This window comes from Eucalyptus grandis, chromosome 1 (genome assembly GCF_016545825.1).
Source record: "Eucalyptus grandis isolate ANBG69807.140 chromosome 1, ASM1654582v1, whole genome shotgun sequence".
Classification (NCBI taxonomy): domain Eukaryota; kingdom Viridiplantae; phylum Streptophyta; class Magnoliopsida; order Myrtales; family Myrtaceae; genus Eucalyptus; species Eucalyptus grandis.
The window spans coordinates 32,976,302-32,996,253 of record NC_052612.1 but is presented as its reverse complement, the minus strand read 5'-3'; the positions used below and the strand labels follow the sequence as shown (position 1 = coordinate 32,996,253).

At 40.7% G+C, this 19,952-nt stretch overlaps 2 protein-coding genes across 2 annotated transcripts; both read left to right on the top strand.

Annotated features, from left to right (window-relative positions):
- The first annotated feature begins 7,571 nt into the window (after positions 1 to 7,571).
- On the top strand, positions 7,572 to 12,576 carry LOC104437630 (WD repeat-containing protein 44). The gene is made up of 8 exons (XM_010050618.3): positions 7,572 to 7,750; positions 8,201 to 9,485; positions 9,568 to 9,658; positions 9,780 to 9,937; positions 10,034 to 10,085; positions 10,484 to 10,563; positions 10,655 to 10,748; positions 11,047 to 12,576. Exons 2-8 carry the CDS (start codon positions 8,313 to 8,315, stop codon positions 11,577 to 11,579), a joined length of 2,181 nt encoding a protein of 726 aa, XP_010048920.2. The 5' UTR covers positions 7,572 to 7,750; positions 8,201 to 8,312; the 3' UTR covers positions 11,580 to 12,576.
- Positions 12,577 to 13,956: 1,380 nt separating this feature from the next.
- Positions 13,957 to 16,122, top strand: LOC104437638 (glucan endo-1,3-beta-glucosidase). The gene is made up of 4 exons (XM_010050629.3): positions 13,957 to 14,150; positions 14,244 to 15,220; positions 15,319 to 15,646; positions 15,743 to 16,122. The coding sequence occupies exons 1-4, from the start codon at positions 14,054 to 14,056 to the stop codon at positions 15,769 to 15,771; spliced, it is 1,431 nt and encodes a 476-aa protein (XP_010048931.2). The 5' UTR covers positions 13,957 to 14,053; the 3' UTR covers positions 15,772 to 16,122.
- The last annotated feature ends 3,830 nt before the right edge of the window (positions 16,123 to 19,952 follow it).

The window sequence follows — 19,952 nt, the reverse complement described above, 5'->3', positions numbered from 1 at the left end:
TCTTCGAACTTTCAATCCAACCGAATGTTAACAGATGCATGCAAGTCATTCCACTCATCATGCGAGCCAAAAAGGAGAGTATACATTGACAGATTCGAGTCGCGTTTTAGACACGAAATCTAGGGCATCCAAATCGACCTCTCAGACAAGCCCTTTGAGAGGTGACATTTTTATAAAAAAGAAGAAAAAAGAAGGGGGTATTATTCCTAAGTTCCCGCCGCCCGCAATACGCGACGATAAGGCTTGACTTATAGGGAAGATATCCACAGCAGATTCATTAAAGAATAGAAAAAGCTTGATCGGTCTCCACCCCAGTTCAAAGCAAACCTTTCCGACTTGAATAGTTTGGTCACTGACTAATGAGGGCGATGTCCAATGGTGGTTGGAACATGTTACGAAAGAGTCTCCGTTCATCAATCAAGCCTGCGGAAAAACGGTAGCCAAATCGGCCCCCCTCTTCTCATCAGCCATTTCTTTAACGATGTCGGCCGCCAACTTTTGTGGAGTAGATTAGGGACATTCATGTGGCTTGTATGAACCCTACGTGTAGAGATTTAGAGAGAGAGAGAGAGAGAGGGGGGGGGGGAGGATAAGATAAAAATGGTGGGATTAAAGAAGAAAGGCCCGCAAACCCAAAAAAAATCTCGTGATAATGCAATCTTGAAATTTTTTTAGTAGTCGATGGAAGGCTACAAAAAAGAAAAAAGTCAACCGTGGGGAGAATCTGGTGCTGCTTTGAGCCAAAGCATTGGAGCTGAAACGAGAACGAAATTCTTTGAATATGTGAAGACATTGTTAAGGCTGGAATCTCTCGGGGGGTGGGGGAGGACGTGGATTATACCGAAAGGAAGGATTTGTTGCTTTGGAAAGAAGCATGGAAGCCACGCGTCTCGAATTTGAGTTTCTATATATAGTTATTCCGTGTGCCAACTATAGAACTGGCTCTTTTTCTCACAGAACCCATGTTCGATTCGGGTAAAAAAGAAGGAAAAGAGAAAAGAAAAACAAGCCGGTGTTCGATGAATGGAGAAGGTGTAAATTGACCATATTAGCTTATATGATGAAGAAAATATTTAACCTGAGTAACCGTAGACATGTTTGTTTATAATGCTTGAATATATGAGCCGCCTTTGAGTGCACAAGACAGCTCACAAGCATCGTACTAGTGGAGCGGGCACTTTTTCACAAAACCCATGATTGATTCGGGTAAGAAAAGGAGAAAGGAAAGGAAAAAAAAATGAGCCAATGTTCGATGAATCGTGCAGGTGTAAATTGATCATTTTAACTTACATGGTAAAGAAAGTCTTTCGGCCAAAGTAACTAGATACATGTTTATAATGCTTGGATATACGAGGCGGCTGTGAGCGTGCAGGACACAGCTCACGAGCATCGCCCTGGTTGGCGGGCTCTTGTCCGAGAGCATATGGAAGTTGCCACTCCTATCATTCGAATTCCAAAGACGAGATGGGATTTTGAGCATAGTAGCTTGACACTTACGCCTGCCAATAATTCCTGTTGCTGTCCTGCCAAAGACACGACAGCATCGCCAAGCCCTTATTATTCCCCAAGGATAGAGCTTCATCATTGAGTTATTTTATGTCATCGGCATCAATTAAAGGAGGTCTAGTCGCACGGTTCGTGGTCTTGGATTAAGTAGATAGAAAAAGATATAGGAAAAATTATCCGAACAGTCTCAAACATATGTACCATCGCCAATTCAATCCAAAACTTTTTTGATTTGGCAAAAAATGCAATCATAAACCTTTTGACGATTTTCTAATACAATCTATTCGGCCAAATTTTCGGTTACATGGAAACTTAGTTAGTATCGATTGTCCTATGTGGCATGGCTGGCACTAATGGTGACGAATTTTGCAATTCCTTCTTAGTTTTCTATTTTTTTTTCCTTTTTATTTTCTATCTTCTTGTTTTCCTATTCGCCTTCTTCCCTTCGCCGATCACGGGGCCTTGGTGAAGATGATTGAATTATTGTTGATTATAGTTTGAAATTAGTCTCAATTGCTTTGAAGTCAGACCCATAATTGAATTGCAAGGATACGTAGCCCATGTTGGGAAAGTCTAAACTGAACTCTTGCCAGCAAAATTGTGAGTGATGCAAAAAAGGAGAAAGTGATTTTCCATAACTTCGTTTGATCTATTGAAGTTGAAGCCCGTGGTCGATGGGAATGGCTAATAGCCTTTTGCATATAAATATTTGAGATTGGTTTGGCGTGCATAATGAGCGTGATTAAAATGTGCGAAACTTAGGAGACACACAGAGAGCATTAAGACCCGTCGTCCAAGAGTGTGAGAAAAATCATTTCTTGTGATTGATTCTCGTGAGTTCGAGATCAATCTATAATTTGGAAATATACTTGTATATGAGTATGATTGAGTAATTGTAATCTCATATCCGTCAATTATAGCAAAACCAAAACCATCATTGAATAGCAAGACCGACACAAAAGGTTACGTTGGAGCAATAATAAATCTTGATTATCTCAACTCTAATACGAGGGTTTGGTGGTCTTCCGTCTCTCTTATTCCTAAAAAGCAGCTCAAATGGTGGAGCTTTTTCTTGCAATTATTAACCGACTTTTAACCCATTTCACAATCGATGTGCGATAAACCAAACCGCTCTTGTTTAGGTTTTTAATTTCGTAATTCATTTTTCACTCAAATCATTTTGTTTGTTCACGCTGTTACATCAATCGTACCAACTAAGGAAATAATTATCCCTATTTAAATAATTCACATATATATGGAGATAATTGTCATAACTTTAGTACCAAATTTTTTTTTTAGACAGAACTTTAGTACCATTATAAGGCACATTTTCGTTGGCTCGAAACTGGGGTTTTTGGATCTTGTGGATAAGTTGTCCTTCTTTATTGAAGAGAATGACCAGTTGTTGGGAGTTAGATCAAAGATGCATAGCCCAGGTGGCCAGCAAAGCCCGCTTTTTTTCGTTCGCGGAAAGCAACCTACATCCCTTTCTTGCTTAAAAAAGTCGACAAGGATGTGCAATTTTTTTGGATCTCGACGTGACGTGATTTCACCCGAGAAATCGACATGATTTGATGAATACTTTATACAACCCAAAAAAGACATGGAGAAAAACGACCATTGGTTGCTGATTGTTCCGTGCGTTTTTGCCGACTTTCCGTGCGTTTTTGCCGACAGGGAAAAGCATACGCTCGAGCCAGCATCAAAGAGGAAGAGCACAGCACCAAGTGGGGTTGAAGTTCTAGACATTAGCTCTTAACCTTATTTTATTCCTCTCTCTCTAAGGTAATGCCAAGAATCTGATTCTGATAGTATAATAATTGCAATTAGGGTTGTGTTTATTTCATTGATGATATAAAAGAAAATATTTTTCATGAAAATCATTTAAAGAAAATTGGTTAATTTTCATCTGTTTATAGGTGTAGGGAAAATAATTTCCTTTATATTTAGAGAGGGAAGTTGTTTTTATCTAATCTAAAATTGTTATTTTCAGCGTGTAAATTTTTTTTTCTGTAAATCGGTTAACTTTCTGTCATCAAAATATCTGAAAGTTAGAACAAATTTCCAAAAAAAAGTTTTCATTCAAACAAATGGGCTCTTAAGAATTATTTTCAGTCTATTTACCTCGATATTTCAAGAAATTGTACCCGAGATGAAACTGGATTTGTATCCAGCATAGGTTCTGAAAACATGTTATAAGAGACAAAAACAGTGTTGAGTCAGTTTGACCTAATTATTAAAATGTGGAATTTTCTTTGATAGTTATGGAATATGTATGACTTTCCCATGGCTTAGAGCCTTCGTTTTCCATGTATTTTTTTTTCTTCCCCAAGGCGATAGAATTCCCTCTAGTCGTTTTACATACCAATAATCTTGAGGTTTCGACCAGAATTGGGATGAATCCTTTTAGAGACTTACATCTTTCGAACTTGTACAGATCTGGGTGTAGGTTTCCTTTTAAGTTCGCATTTTGACGTCTACGCATGAACTCCGTGACGTCATAAAAGGCAAGCACAAAAAGAGAGGTGAAGATGTTGGTCTCTTTGATTTGTTTTGTTGACATTGGGGGGGTTTAATTGAGTCAATTCCACTATCAATTGGAGACACAGGTAAAAGTAATTGTCGGACCAATCGGGAACAGAGGAGCTAATTATTTCACTCTTTCAACTTTATTAACTTTGTTCTTTGCTGTATGACTCTAATGGTGGCACCACTAACTTGCCCCCTTGACTTCATTAGCAGTAATGATTAACTCCTATTAGAAAACCACCACCCCCCCTCGGGAGCAAAGTTAAAATTGATAATCGCGACAAAGTTGCGGCCGACCGTCCAGAAAAATCATCACCATTGACGTCGGAGTGGGGCCCGTGTCTGCTGGCGGCCCGGCCATCGTGGGTCCCAACTAAAGGCACGAAATGACTAATTCATTGGGATCGTTCATGAGGATGCTAATCATTTTTGAACCAGACGATAAATCGATCCACCAATCTAATGGGTCGCTCGTGGTTTGCTAAGCATTTTATTGGCTCTTATGGATGATGTTTTGGGATGGATGTACGTCACGATATTATATTAAGCATCAATGTCATTAGGGTATGGCTAATCGGTTAAGTGTTTTTGCTAAACTGAGTATTGATACGAGGATAATCACGTACATGCCTTGGAAAATTCTAAAGGAACGATTAATGTAGCGTCCTATCGATGTCGCCGGGCGACATGAACATTAAAACGAGGACTCGATGATTGCTCGTTTTAGAGGATGTGGATGGGCGAGGCGTCCCAGCCCATGCCCTGGAAAAAGACGACGCGAAAGCTTCGACTTGACAAGGGGAAAGGGAGGGGTGTCATTTTGGGCATATTTGGAAGTTCACGGGGACAAATCTGTCACCGGATATTTTGTGCCATGCTGTGTTGCTGGCTTGGTTTGAGCTTTACGCCCTCCACCGGAAAATTGGAAAGTAATTCAATTTCGATAAGAAATTAAGATTCATATAACTAAAAACACTAAATTAATATATCACCTCAACTAATCTTTTCATTACAAAAACTTTAAACTGATACACTCATATCAAATTTACTCTCAATTAATTTTTGTAAAATTTTATCGATAAATTATTAAGTTAAATGATATGTATAGTTAACGGGTATATTAGTTTGGGGTTTTATGACACAATGTATTAGTTTGTGATTTTTCATGGTATTAATTCAATTTAACGAAAATTGATAGATGATGAATTCGTTACAAATGTACTAATATGGAGTTTTTGTGGTCAAATTAGTTTGTGATAAATTTGTTGCAGTACACCACTTTGAGATTTTTAGCTATTAAAAAATTAATTTAGGATATATTTGTTGTTGGTGTATCAATTTTAAAATTTTTCTTAATATTAATCCATAAAATTATTGTCGAAATCTTCTTCTAATTTTTCGATAACTCGACATCAATTAGCATGGAACTTGGCTACTCGAAAGCTTCAATTTGCCCTCGCACCCAGACTCTGTTAGCCTATCTCAAAGGAGCCTCTATTGTTTATTACCCCTGCTAATCCAATCAAGTGGATAATTAATTGGATCGCAAGAGCCGATCGAAAAGGATCCCGCCTCCTGCCAAGCCCCCAAACCCCTTCGAGATTTTCCATTGTTTAGACTCTTGTCAAACTCGTTCCACATTTTCCCCGTTGAGGAATAAAATTACCTTCTCTCGACCCCCCCAAAAAAAAAAAAAAAGAAAGGAAGAAAAGGTCGGATTTTTTTCTTCGTTTGGTTTTCACGAGGAGAAGGGCCAATAATTGGATCGACTAATCCGATAATTATGCCTCGTGAAATGCATCGTAATTAAAGTAATTTAACCCTCCTTAATGCGCGCAAACGTAGTAGGTACATGTACCCAACCCTAATCCATCTCCGTTCAACGTGAATTCCCGAGTCAACATTTTGACGCTCGACCCTATCAAGAGAGAAGGACTCGCTCGCTTTTGCTTTTAGCTCTTCTGGCTTGGTGTAAAAGGCAAAGTCCCTCGTGCCCACCTAGTCGCTGATCTCATCTCGCAACGCCCGCACTCGAATTCCGCGGTTTGACTCCCTTCCGCATTCGTAAAGTCGCTAAATTGTCGCCATTGCCCAAATTAATCATCTCTCTCTTTTTATATATATTAAAGAGAGAATTATATATAGTACATATAGTTGCATTATGGTTAGTATATATAGTTTCATATACGTGTTGCTTGGCCTCGACGGTTATTTCTAATTTAAATACCACAATATTTAGCTCCATTCGTATTACTTGAGCAAATGCTCGAGGCATGCCTCGCTCTTGTCGTCATTCTCGAGTGTTGGAACGTGGGGAGTTAAATATGATAAAAAAACCTTTTTTTTTTTTTTCTGTTGAAGAAAAGGCCGTGTTTTGGCCGGTGTATGGTTTCTCATATGTGCTGTTCAGCCTTGACGTGTCTTTATCTAAACAAAGCGATTCTAGCGGTAGCTGGCCTAAGCACTTCATCTAAAATTTCGATGTGAAATTCATAATTAATTGAACAAACAAATTTATTAAAGTTATATCTTAGTTGAGCGGCCTGATCAGGCAGTGGTTGCACGAGGCGAACCTGGAAAGGAGAATTTTGAAAAAAGAAAGGGAAAGTAATATGAAAGCATACAAAGTTGATCGAGTGTTTTTACACTTTTTTTTTTGTTGGGTAAATAACTCACATGATCTTTAAACTTCGATCCAACGTCCAACGCATCATCAACTTTTAATTTATTTAATGTGGTCCCTAAACTTTTAAATATTTTCATAGAATTTAGAGACCACGTTCAACATTTATTAATAGTTTAAGGATTATACTGAATAAATTAAAATTTTAGAGATCACATTGCACTAATTAAATGTTTAGGGATGGTATAAACATTGGACAAAAGTTTGTGGACCATTCGTGCTATTATCCCTTCAAAAACATACGAAGGGCTTGTTTTTCTACACCCCCAACCAAAAAGAATAGTACCAAGTACCATTTAAAAAAATTACGAGATGTTTCGAATGTGACCAAACTTTGATGGTGGGTTTAGATTTGGTAAATTCTCAATGTCGTCCTCTCATATTCATCTCGAGGAGTCGTCCTTGTTATTTTGTGAGCGAAACTTTATCCGATTCATTTAGACGGAGCAATTTCTGTGTCGTTTTGGGGATTAGTTGAACCGCGATGTTCGAAAAGAGCTGTAACTGTCTACATTGAAAACGTGCACGGAATTACTCTTTTGCGGACCGACTGCTAGTATTTTCTCATCACATAATGTAAGAAAAAGAACCGGCATTAATAAAGTAGTTTCAAGAATAAAACAAAAACGATGTTCGAATAAGGAAGGTGAATATCGAGGGCCGGACATACAAAACACGAACATTAACTCGCGAAATCTCGTTTCTCGGGCCACCCGTTCACGAAAATCAAGGTATTTTCCAAATTCCCCCCCGTTTTCCTATTTTGCCCCTGCCCCCTGCCCCCGCATCGTTTTCTCTCTCGTCCTTTTTAATTCCTAAGCGAAATTTTATATCCATTGGTTTTCGTCCTCAGTGTTCTCTCCTTGCTTCCTCCACAGACAGAAGAGAGAAGAGAGAGAGAGAGAGGGAGAGGGAGAGGGAGGGGAGGGAGTCCGAGAAAGCTCGCCAGGCAGAACGCGAATGGACGCTTCGATCCGGGACGCTCTCCTCGTCGCTCCCGAGGAAATGTCTTGAAGGGAACGAGAAACTCGCGTAAGGAAAATCCTTCCCCTTGGGGAAACCCGGCATTGCTCTTTCGGATGGGGGTTGACATTTCTTTTTGCTCTTTTCGGGGGGGTTCCGGATTTCTTGCTTCGTTTGCAATTCTGCGGGGTTTCCATTTTTGCTCGCGTGGGTTTCGATCCTCGCAGTGTGGGGAGTGATGGGTGCACCACCCTTGTTTGCTGCAAAAATTATTATCGTTATTTTTTTTTTTCGCGAGTGATTCTTTTATTGCCGAGTTCTTGCGTATAATTACGGCTTTTCATGGCGGGGAGGACTAGGTTCAATGGGTCTGGATTGGGATCTATGTTGGATCTTTATTGAGTTTTGTTTTTTTAATAATGGGCGAATTCGAAATTGTTGCTGGGACTTAATATATTCCTGCTGCAAATACTGATGTTGGGATTTGTGCCTGTTTGTTTTCCCCCTTCTTTTTTTTAGTCTTGCTGGTTTGCTTGTCTGTGGAGGAGGTTCCTGGTTGCAGCAGCACGTTGCCTTGGTATTTAAAAGCTGTTTGGAGGTGGGGGGTTTCATGGGTTGAACTCAGAGAACAATGGGGAGTTTCGGGGAAGAGGAAGATTATCAATTTTTCGATGCCCACGAAGAGATTTCATCCGTAGACAATGTACATGGTGATTGCTTTCGTGGAGTCGAGATTGCTTGTTCTCGTCATTCCCCTGCTGCCTGTGTCCCTGCAACTTTCACGTCTGATGTTTGGATGCATCGCCCCTGCAGTGTAGAGGAGCGGCGGACTAAATTCTTGAACTGGATGGGTGTCCGTTCGGATTTCGATGGGTGTCAAAGTTCAGCAGATGTAGGTATGGATCCGCCGATGGATGATAGAGTTAGAGGGAGTAGTGGGGCCATGTTGAGGAACTCTGGTTTCAAGGATGAGCTTTGTTCCAGTGGATCTTCAGAGTCGTCTTTGTCTAGTGATAATTCAGAATGGGCAAGAGAGTTAGTTATGGAGGAGAAAAATTTTGTATGTAGAGCAGGGAATGGGGATGGAGCAAGGGAAGCTGATGTAGATGATCTAGATGTCAAGATGAGCGAAGGTCAGGATATGGGTTCAAATTGGTTAAATAGGGTGAAAGAGACTGAGAGCCAAACCAGTTCATCTCCACTAGCAAACCAATTCGAGGAGAGTGAACCTGCAGAAGTGAATGGCACGAAGGAGGTTAAGAAGAAACTTAGAAAGAGGTGGCTTACCAAATTGCGTTCCATGACTTGTGTCATGGATAGGCAGGTAGAAGTGTGCTCCAGCAAAAATGATGCATTAGAAGGTCTGAGAGTTCGGAGGGTGAAGGTTCGGCATTGCAGGAAACGATTGAAGGAATTGTCAGCATTGTTCAATGGGCAAGACTTTCAGGCTCACAGCGGTAAAATTTCAAAGATGAAATTCAGTCCTGATGGGCAGTTCCTTGCAAGTGCCGGTGAGGACAGGTTCGTGAAAATATGGCAAGTGGTGGAGGATGACAGATCTGATGATCTAGACATTCCTGAAATAGACCCATCATGTGTATATTTCACTGTGAATCATGTCTCTGAATTAAGTCCACTCTATGCTGAGAAAGAGAAAATGGGCAAACCAAGCAGTTTGAGGAAGACATCAGACTCCGCCTGTGTCATTTTCCCTCCAAAAGTTTTCCGGATTCTGGAGAAGCCATTACATGTGTTCCGGGGTCACCAAGGCGAAATATTGGACCTGTCGTGGTCGATCGATAATGTAAGCAATTGTAGACAGTCATAATTGAAAGACAGTAGTTGGCGAAAATTATCTTTAACTCATTCTTTGATTAATGGTACAGCATCTGCTTTCCTCTTCCATGGACAATACCGTTCGTCTGTGGCAAGTAGGGTCTGACAACTGCCTCGGAGTCTTTAAGCATACAAATTATGGTGAGCACCTAGATGTATCTGGCATTGTCCCCTCTTTCCATTACTCTTGATTTCCTCTCTTTTGTTTGAATCAAAGGCTCAGGACGTCTTTTTTCCCCCTTTTTTTGCTTGTATGGTACAGTAACTGGTGTTCAATTCAATCCTGTGGACAATAACTACTTCATCAGTGGTTCAGTAGATGGAAAAGTGCGCATATGGGCAGTTCATGATTGCCAAGTTGTCGACTGGACTGATGTTAGAGGAATCGTGACTGCTGTTTCCTATCGCCCGGATGGACAGGTACAGATCTCTCTCTCTCTCTCTCTCATTTTGAAGAAATGATAAATTGCGATATAGAGGTGAGAAATTCCTATTAAAAATGTTCCATCTCAACAGGGGATGATTGTTGGGTGCATGTCGGGACATTGCCGCTTTTACAGCGTGTCAGGTACACCCTTTTAATTACTGATGCCTTTTCATTCTTTCATTAGGTTTGTCATGGCAGGCAGCATCTTGTTTAACCCCTCTTTTACCCTGCTATTTTTTTTGTCTCTTTTTGCCAGAACTTTTTTCCCCTTCATTGCTCAGGCAAATTTTATGAACTAATGAGTGTTAGCTCAAAGTGTTGATTGAGGGTAGTACGTTTTGGCTTTTTTGGCTTTTCTTTTTTTAGTCCTTTCCAATCCTCAATATCAATGGTCTGTTGATAAGTTTTCTTTTAGCCTGGGGATAATGAAACCGTTCTAGTCTTGCTGCATTATGATGGAGTTCTTATTCATGGTGCCTTTTGGTCCCATCATTCAGTGGACTGTTGCCTGATGAGATAATTATTTCTGTCTGGATCAGATAGTCATTTACAGCTGGAGGATGGTATATTTTTGTGCAGTAAGAAGAAGTCACTTTGTAAAAGGATAACGGGGTTTGAGGTATGATGCTTGCTTCCTTGCTGCTTCTGGTTCATTCCGTGTCTTGCATTTTGTGGGATTGTGTTTAAATCTATTGTGTGATTCCATCCAGGTTTTCCCGCATGATTCAAGCAAGGTAATGGTTACCTCCGCGGATTCACAGATAAGAATTCTAGACGGGATTAATGTGATCAGCAGATACAGAGGTATGTCTTCTGCTGACTTCTTTCTATTTCATCTCTTAGTATTTTATTTATTGATCATTCCTGATTATGTTTGCTTGTCTCTCTAGGAGCCACATAACAGATTCTTGTATAATTGCATACCTGACGGATCTTGCTTAGTTGTTGCTTCCAAAGCTTTTGTGAAAACAGAATTGAGTTGTTTTAGACGTCGGATGCAAGATTATTCCTTCACGCGTTTGCTGTCTTACAGTAGTATTTTGTTCATCAACGAATCATTGATTTCTAAATATGAGATCATGAAATGCTCTCCTGATTGCAGGTTGCCGTGGTGCTGGTAATCAAAACTTTGCATCTTTGACGTCAGATGGGAAGCATATTGTTTCAGCATCTGAGGACTCAAGTGTATATATATGGAATTGCCTTGATCAAAAAGGGTCTATACCTTCTGAGGCGAAAGTCATCAGATCCTGTGAACGTTTCTCCTCTAATGCATCAGTGGCAATACCATGGTGTGGGTTCAAGCGCAGGAATTCACCCGATGGATTGAAGTTGGATGATTTGGGTACGAAGTCACTGGAAGCTCTCTCTTCTTCACCAGCGTGTTTCTACCAGGGCCATGAATTTTTATTGGAGTCTTTTCCCAAGGGCTCCGCCACTTGGCCTGAGGAGAAGCTTCCCACTTCTAGCCCATGGCCATCATCACATGCTATGCACAAAACGCAGTACAAGTTTCTGAGGACTTCTTGCCAGAGCACATCCAATGCCCACGCATGGGGATTAGTTATTGTGACCGCTGGTTGGGATGGAAGGATCAGATCTTTTCTCAATTATGGATTGCCCGTCCCTTGTTGAGATATTGAGCAGCTTATCTAATCCCTCAAAGCATTATGATTAGCCCTTAAATTGGCTTGTTCATGTCCATGGTCTATCTCTGGTAGACAATGCCTTGTTCTGCACGTTCAAATGATTGGTGTCAGCTGGTTCAGGTTCAGGACTCAATTGAGCACATTTTCAGTGTATAGTAATCCCAGTTGGCTACGACAGGTGGCAATAATTCAGTGGTTGGCACTCATAATCAAGCTGGGAATCTGCAAGTGGTCGAGGTGGGCTACTTGGATCGCTTGGTTAATTCACTATTCTTTTGATTCATTAATCTGAAAGGTCAAGTCCATGTGGCCCTGAAAAGACGTGCAAATTCCAAGTACTGCATTCCAGGAGCCATCTCCAGATATCGTTGGGTTATTATGGATGGATGTGCTTGAATTGTGGGGGCCTAAATTAGGATCTCTTCCTCATGTATGCCCCTTTAAAGAAGATTGAGATAGGGCATATCCTGATCTGTGGTTGGAGTTGACTCTCGAAAGAAAATGGTGGGGGAGGTTCACCATGATCTCATGCTGGCTGGTCTGATTGATTGAAACAATTGTCTGCCATTTCAGTCAGTTTTCAGCGTAGGGTCAACTGCACCGGATCTTGTCCAGAAATGGGGTCGCTGGCTCGTCTCAGAGTCGAAGTGCTTATATCTTGGGCCATGCTCGGACAGATTAACTTCTTGGTTTAGGCAAGCAGAGGACCGGACATCCATCGCCACACAAGCTCCAAAATGAGCTGGTGCTTTGGCTAACTTAAATCGAGGATGTATGTTCTCTTAGATAGTTCCAAGTACATAGAATTTTTTTTTTCCTTTTTCCTATTCCGGTAAGTAAAGGGGGAATATCTTCCTGTGTAGCTTACTTCCCGGCGTAATTCACATGTAGCTAGTAAAAAATTTTGTGCAGTGAAGAAGGATTGTACATGCTTGTACCTTTAGAGGTGAAAGAAAATGAGTTTCAGCAATTTTTCTGCTAAAGCGGTGTCCATTTGCCTTGAATTCCTGCGTTTGTAGTTACATACTGGGGTCTTGTCTGGTCACAGTCGAAGCAAATACAGAAGCAATCATGGGCATGAACCTGGATCAAATTTTACAACAAGAGCTATCAAAAAAGATGGACGATGTTAGCGATGTTTCGGCGTAATCGATGATTTCGAGATTTCCTATCCGTGCTTGATGTGAGTGGTCATAGAACAGCAATTTCAGGGAATAGCATTTCTCGGGCATCAGTATACAAGTCCATAGCATCATTATTAGGCATAAAGGGACGGACACAAGCCACATGAAAGGCTGGGCATGCCACGCGACCAAACGTAGCTTTCTCCTCTCTTTTTCTTGAGGTGAAATGCAAAAGCCAATCGAAAACCACTGATGGTACGCAAAGAATGGCTGGATATCACATGCTTTATTATTCAGGTGCTTTTCGAAAGAGTATATTTCCTTCCATTTCATGGGGTGGCTAAGGGATAATGATGTGATTCGATACGTCGCTTTTGACTTGAGAGAATGGGCACCAAGCATCCAAAGACCCAAATATTAAACATCTCGCGCTCTAGATTGGTAAACTCTTTGGAAGAGAAAAACGAAATGAGAAAGAGGAAGAATATCTGAGTTATTCCATCCATAAGATGGGTTGGAGCAGGCTGCTTCACATAAAATAGAACTATAAGCTTTCCATTAAACAAACATGGGTGTTCTATCCATTTTTGTTGAAGCAAGATTGCCGTAGATCAAGATCTTAATCGATTATTAAATTCATTTAGATCAAGTATGAAGACAAGAGGGTGCTTGAGGGTGATTAGAAGATCTATATAATATAAAATTTCTCTTTTTGGCAAAGCAAGTCTAAATGGGCGTTAGCCATTCCTTGGGACAAGCTTGGAGCACACCTGTTAGGCCTCCGACTGATGGGCCTAGAACAACAACTTCAACTAGACTTCAGAGGGTGAAGCCCAACGTAGAGAGAAATGCCCACATTCATATGTAATCTGGATATGAGAAAAGCGAGCTGGCAAGAAGTTAAATCTTTGACGGTTCATTGTGGTATCGAAGTTAGGAATTCTTGAATGACCATGCAAGATAATTGACTATAGAAGAATCTCGTTTGGAAGTTTCGTACGATTTGAGAAATGTGGTTGATTTCCATAAACACTTTTGAGTACAGTTCACGGTAATCCCGCCGGAAAAAAAGGGGCCGGCGACAGGGTTCAAACTGACCAAGAAGATGCTTAAGAAAAGCTCAAGAAGATGCTCACGAAATCTTCTTAAAGCAAATTCCCAATTCAAAAGAACAAAAGCTCCTGTCTCCAAGCATCAGCAAGAAACACTCGATGCAAAGAAAAGTATCTCGAGTCATACTTTTCTGGCTTTTAGACAATGGAGATCAAACTGGCCGTTCCCAAATTGACATGCTGCGCCTTCATTGATCTTCTACACCTCCGCATTTGCAAGTTTTATGATCACGGAGATGTCAAAGATCATCCCCAGAATGTTGTCAGATTCAGTATTCGACATTGTCTTCTTGCTTCTTTGTTCATCCTTCTTCATGGAAGGTCTGTTCTGCCTGTCTGTCTCTCTTTCTAGAGCCAAAGGTTGTCTAATTTAGCACTCTTGACTATTGACCAAATGCTCTCATCTGTCTTCAGGAGCTCGTGCTGGCATTGGGGTCAACTATGGCACAGTCGCAGACAACTTACCTCCACCTGCCCAAGTGGCCCATTTCCTCCTCGAGTCCACCACGATCGATCGTATCAGGCTCTTCGATGCGGACCCAGACATACTGAAAGCCTTCGCTAACACCGGCATCGCCATCACCGTCACCGTCCCTAATGATCTCATCCCTCAGCTCGCCAAGCTGAGCAATGCCCAAGACTGGGTGAGAACTAATGTCGAGCCTTATGTTCCCGCCACCGATATTGTCCGAATTTTGGTGGGAAACGAAGTGCTGGCGACCGCAAACAGGTTGCTATTAGGCAACCTGGTGATGTCGATGCGGATGCTGCACGCTGCCCTTGCCAATGCGTCACTGGACGGTAGGATCAAGGTTTCCACGCCTCACTCCTTAGGGATTTTGTCCAGTTCGAGCCCCCCGTCGAGCGGGAAGTTCCGGCAGGGCTACGACGTGCACATTCTAAGGCCGCTGCTCAACTTCCTCAGGGAGACCGGCTCGCCTTTCTTGGTGAACCCGTACCCATTTTTCGGCTTCTCCAAGGACACTCTCGATTACGCGCTGTTCAGGCCGAATGCAGGGGTGATGGATGAGAATTCCAAACTTGTTTACACTAACATGTTGGACGGGCAATTGGACGCTGTCTACTCGGCGATGAAGGTGCTGGGCTTCACCGATATCGAGATCGTGATAGCCGAAACAGGATGGCCCTCATTGTGTGACTCGACCCAAGTCGGCGTGGATGCAAAGACGGCGGCAGAATACAACAGTAATCTCATCCGCCATGTATCGTCGGGCGCCGGCACGCCCCTCATGCCAAAACGGACATTTGAGACCTACATTTTTGCTCTCTTCAACGAGAATTTGAAGCCGGGACCGACGTGCGAGAGGAACTTCGGACTCTTCAGGCCGGACATGACCCCGGTGTATGATGCCGGGATCTTGAGGCCCACGGTAGCCGCCGCAGCCAAGAGTTACCGTCCTTTGTTCCTGTTAGTCATCGCCCTTATAAGTATGCTTGTTTGATTGCTTTGTCCACTTGGCTCTGGCAGGCTAGATCATCGGTGCCGATCGATCCCATTCCAGCCCCGAGCTCCGTGACACTGCCGACGAGTCCGGTGTCCATGTCACCGCCCAAGGGAACACAATGGTGCCTGCCCAAAACAGGAGCAGACCCGGATGCTCTGCAGAGAAATATCGATTATGTATGCGGGCTCGGGTTGGAATGCAGACCGATAGAAGAAGGTGGCGCGTGCTTTTTGCCTAACACGGTCCGTGCTCACGCGGCATATGCCATGAATGCGTATTACCAAGCCATGGGAGGAAACAACTACGATTGCGATTTCAAAGGGACCGGAGCTGTTACTGCCATCGATCCAAGTTAGTCCTTGGGCTTCCTCATTGCTGATTATTCAGGGTGAGATAGATTTTTCATTGATTTTTTTATTGACTGTTTTGCTTCTTTATCATTTTCAGGCTATGGAAAATGCACATATCACGGATGATGGAGTTTCTCTTGCTCATCAGATTAGGAAGAAGAAGAAGACAGATCGTCCATCTTCTTTCCTTCTCCAATTTTGGGACAACTGCATCTCTCTTCTAGTTCCGCACTGTAGTTCTAAACTCTACATTTCACATTTCATTTTTCACGGTAGATCGAAGACAGTTAGAAAGGCAAATGCTAAGAGTCTGCTAGCCAAATGGAATTGTAATTCGTAGTCATAAATTTACACTTCTCGTTTCTTTTGGCAACATGGTCTCGAGCCGCTCAACTCGAGTAGTCATGATGACTTTTTTTCGTGATGTACCTCGTCATGACAACAGCCATCTTGGACCGGCCTCAATACAATGAGTAATGGAACTTTTCGTCAATTCAATCTCTTCTTATTGTTTTTCACTTTAGAGTAGGTGTCATATCTTAGATTGAATTCTCAATCTATTGCTTTCAATGGAATTAGAGGAATCACAATTGACTGGCAAAGGGACCAGCAGTATGAGGAAAAGTGAAACAAAAGATGCACTTGAAATGAAAATATTGGTGCATGAAAAGGAAAATATATAAATTGCATTATTCTAAATTTCTGCACCAGAAAATATGGACTATTTTTATGTTGGTAATTTCAAAAAGTACTGATAAATATCGAAAAACTCGTTGTAAAAAAATGACTACTGATTTTTTCTTTTCAAATAGCTAATTCTTAACTTACCAAATTTGATGAAGTTACCAACTCTCTTACGTTTGGAAATTCCTAACTCAAGTCACTTACAGGGTAAGTCTTAAAATCTGTTAACATAATGTATTGAGATACTAAAACACTTATTTTCAAGCACTTAAACCCTAAAACTTGTAAGTTTGATCAGCTCCTTTCGTTAAATTCTTCTCTGTGCTTTTTTCTATTATTCTTTTGTCCTATGTGGTAGTTCAATAAATAATGGCACAGAGAATTTCCGTCTACTAGTACGTAACCCAGCTGACAGAATGGCTAAAATGGATGGCCGTGATAAATTTTAGGATTTAATACATGAAATGAAAATTTAAGGATTTAAGTACATCGTCGTGACAAGTTTTAAGACTCATGTTGTATTTATCTCTACTAATTCTTTTATAAATTTACCTACTTCTATTTGCATAACTTACTGAACTTTGAATTTACTAATCATTATATGAAATTACCAACCTTAATTAGAGTCAATTATCAATTTTATCATACTGAATTGTTAGCTAGTTTTGGGTTATCAACTTTTATTTAAGTTTTTTTACCAATGTTTAATTCTTTTTACCAACTTTGCTAATGAGTTATCAACTTTTCATTGCCCCGGATATCAAACTCTCAATTGCCACTTTTTGTTATCTCTTATAAACTTTTTACATTGTACTTCTTAATTACACCTTCTATTTATATGAAATTACTAACTTTAGTTTAAGTGAATCATCAATTTTTCTCCAATTAAATTATTGAATAGTTTTTGAGTTACCAATTCTAATATGAATTAGCTATCAACATTTATTTATCTATTTACCAACTTTTCTATTGGTTTACTTAATCGGGAAAAAAGTTAGTAATCTACTTACGTAAAAGTCAGTAATTTCATTTCGTAGTTTGTAACTTCAAGGGGTTACTAAGAAGTAAATTAAAATTACTAAAAGATAATAACTTTTTTTTTTTTGTCAAGGAAGAGAAAAGTCAGTAATTGAGACTAAAGTAAATTTATGGTGTCGGTATGAATTATAAATAGAATATTTTTTGAAAGAAGAGAGTCGCTAATTTGAAAAATTTAAGAAAAAAATGGTATTTCTTCTTTTTTTTGAAAGTGTTGGTAAGTTGTTTCCGGAAATTTCATGAATGACGAATACAGTTTCTTCGCACTTACCGACTAGAAACAAACGAAAAGAAAAACATCCCTTTCCTTTGAAAATAGGATAGTGGAACAACTCCAATGTCCGATGAAGCATGAGGACTTGCCTTTTCACTTTTCCCGCTCTCTCCGTCAAGAATATGTTCTTGCCTTCGGGAATGCGAAAGGGGAAAAGACAAAACGCATGTTCAGCTTCGAAACTTTGTCCTCAAACATGCGCAGAAGCCTCAACGCTCCTGTTCAGGATCAATATGACCTGTCGTCTTCCATGGGTGACAGAGATCACTGAGAGAACGCAATGACTCATGTTGGAATCCGCTTGAATCCAGTCCTAAACGCATATTCGTATCACAACTTTGTCAACTGAGTTTCTACTGAATCTAGCATTATCGTTCCCGCCTGGGCTCAGCATGGAAAAAGGCGGTCCCGGAGCGCGACGGGCATGATAGCTGGACAAAAGGAAGGGCAACAGAGAAGTGGGGGTGGCGAGTGGGAGACGTCGACGTCGTCCGCTTACGTGGCAGAAGCGAATTGGAAGAAATAGAGAAGCAAGAACGAGTGACGCGCTCGTCCCACAGTGGTACTGCTACAGCCGAGCGCACATCAGTAGGGTGAAACGAACATGGAAGGGAAAGGGACGCGAATTCGGTCTTCCCTCCTTCAGTGGCGTGGTTCATAGAACGTGGTTTTGCGGTATGCTCTTCGCTTTTGTGATATGACACCTTCATGCCACCAACCTTACTAGGTTTTTCTGGATGAATTTGGAACTTCTTATGGCTCAGTTTCGTTGCTCCCATTATGTTTCGAGTTCCCATGTCAGCTCATGCTGCATCTATGCACGAGAGGGATGGATGAAGAAAGCTGGGACGTTCAATGGAAGAAAGGAATATACAGAGAGAGAGAGAGAGAGAGAAACCTAAATTTTCTTTCTTGGGTCAGCTTTGGAAGTGAATAGCACTCACCATTCACTTGCCTGCGTTGGCGTTGCCATTGCCATTTTCCATGCTCTCTTTTGCACACATACATGCGCACCATCTGCTTTGTCCAATTCACATCACTTTGTTTGTCGGATTGGCATGGATTTGACTACAAGCAAAGTATGCGCCCCCAGAAAAAAATCAGAACAGAAGTCCATTAGAAACGTCGCGGGTATACAAACTAAGTAATGACGACGAAGACGACCCACGGAGGTCCATTTATGTGGGTAATTAAGGTGAATTTTTAGTGTACATGTCATTCATCCGACATAGCTCGTCAGCTTGGATTGATGTGACCGTCAGCAAAATAAATGTACAAAGTCAATGTATACTTAGGGGATGGTTTATTCTTGATTTCTAATTTGGAAAACAGAATATTTTCAGAATTCAAATCCTTTATCATTAAGGCCATCAAAGGGGCAAGTTGGGCCAGGTCGCGTCGAAAATGGTCCAACCTAAATTGACCAATTTAATTCATTTTGACCTACTTATATGCAATACAAATTTAGAAACCCGACCCGACCCATTTACTAAAATACTTTCATTTTTAATCCAACCTATGAAAATCCGTATCCACCTAGTTAAGTCATTTTAAGTTCTTCATGTGTATATGTTATTAGGATAAAATCGCTATTTCAATTATAAGATGCTAAAGAATTGGCTTTCAACATTGCATAGAATTTTCAATTTTTGTTTTGATTCACAATGAAGAATAAGAGAAAGTAAATTCATAAAATTACAGCAACAAATAATGTAGGAATTCAAATTTTAATTAAATGGAATGTAAGATATTGAAGAAGATAATTTACACTGACCATGGATTGTAATGACAAGAACAAAGATTAGAATGCTATATATAAATAACAATGCCAAATGCAACCAAGGAAAGATATACTTCAAATAACTAACAAACGGAACTTTAATAAAAATAAAAGACACGGGAAAAAATAGAAGCGATCTTTGATTTTTTTATAAGGGTGATGTTGAGCCCATCTTGTGGCCCCACCAAGGCTTATCTAAACTTGGAATAGTCCAAAGAGTACATTATTTTCTCATAAAGAGTGAAGAGGGAATCACAAAGGTGAGTTGAGGTCGAGTATATTATAAACCCCGCGCGCGTGCATGCGCATGAGCACACACACCCACAACACACACACACAACACACACACACTTTGAGTTTTGCCATTCTAAATCCGTTTGTAATCTATTTACTAAACATTACTAACTTATACAAGGCCCATCAAATGTGAGTTGAGAAATGAGTTTATGATTCATTTTGGTAGGTTTACTTATTTGTTAATGCATTCCATAGATTTTTGCTTGCTGCAAACTTTCAATGCTTGTGTTATTT

What these genes read in the sequence shown, in the direction of transcription:
- LOC104437630 (XM_010050618.3), top strand. Translation starts at nt 8,313, where the DNA reads ATGGGGAGTTTCGGGGAAGAGGAAGATTATCAATTTTTCGATGCCCAC. An exon ending in TGTCGTGGTCGATCGATAAT is followed by an intron (nt 9,486 to 9,567) that starts GTAAGCAATTGT and finishes TTAATGGTACAG; the next exon opens with CATCTGCTTTCCTCTTCCAT. An exon ending in CCGCTTTTACAGCGTGTCAG is followed by an intron (nt 10,086 to 10,483) that starts GTACACCCTTTT and finishes TGTCTGGATCAG; the next exon opens with ATAGTCATTTACAGCTGGAG.
- LOC104437638 (XM_010050629.3), top strand. Translation starts at nt 14,054, where the DNA reads ATGATCACGGAGATGTCAAAGATCATCCCCAGAATGTTGTCAGATTCA. An exon ending in TTCATCCTTCTTCATGGAAG is followed by an intron (nt 14,151 to 14,243) that starts GTCTGTTCTGCC and finishes ATCTGTCTTCAG; the next exon opens with GAGCTCGTGCTGGCATTGGG. An exon ending in CCGGGATCTTGAGGCCCACG is followed by an intron (nt 15,221 to 15,318) that starts GTAGCCGCCGCA and finishes TGGCTCTGGCAG; the next exon opens with GCTAGATCATCGGTGCCGAT.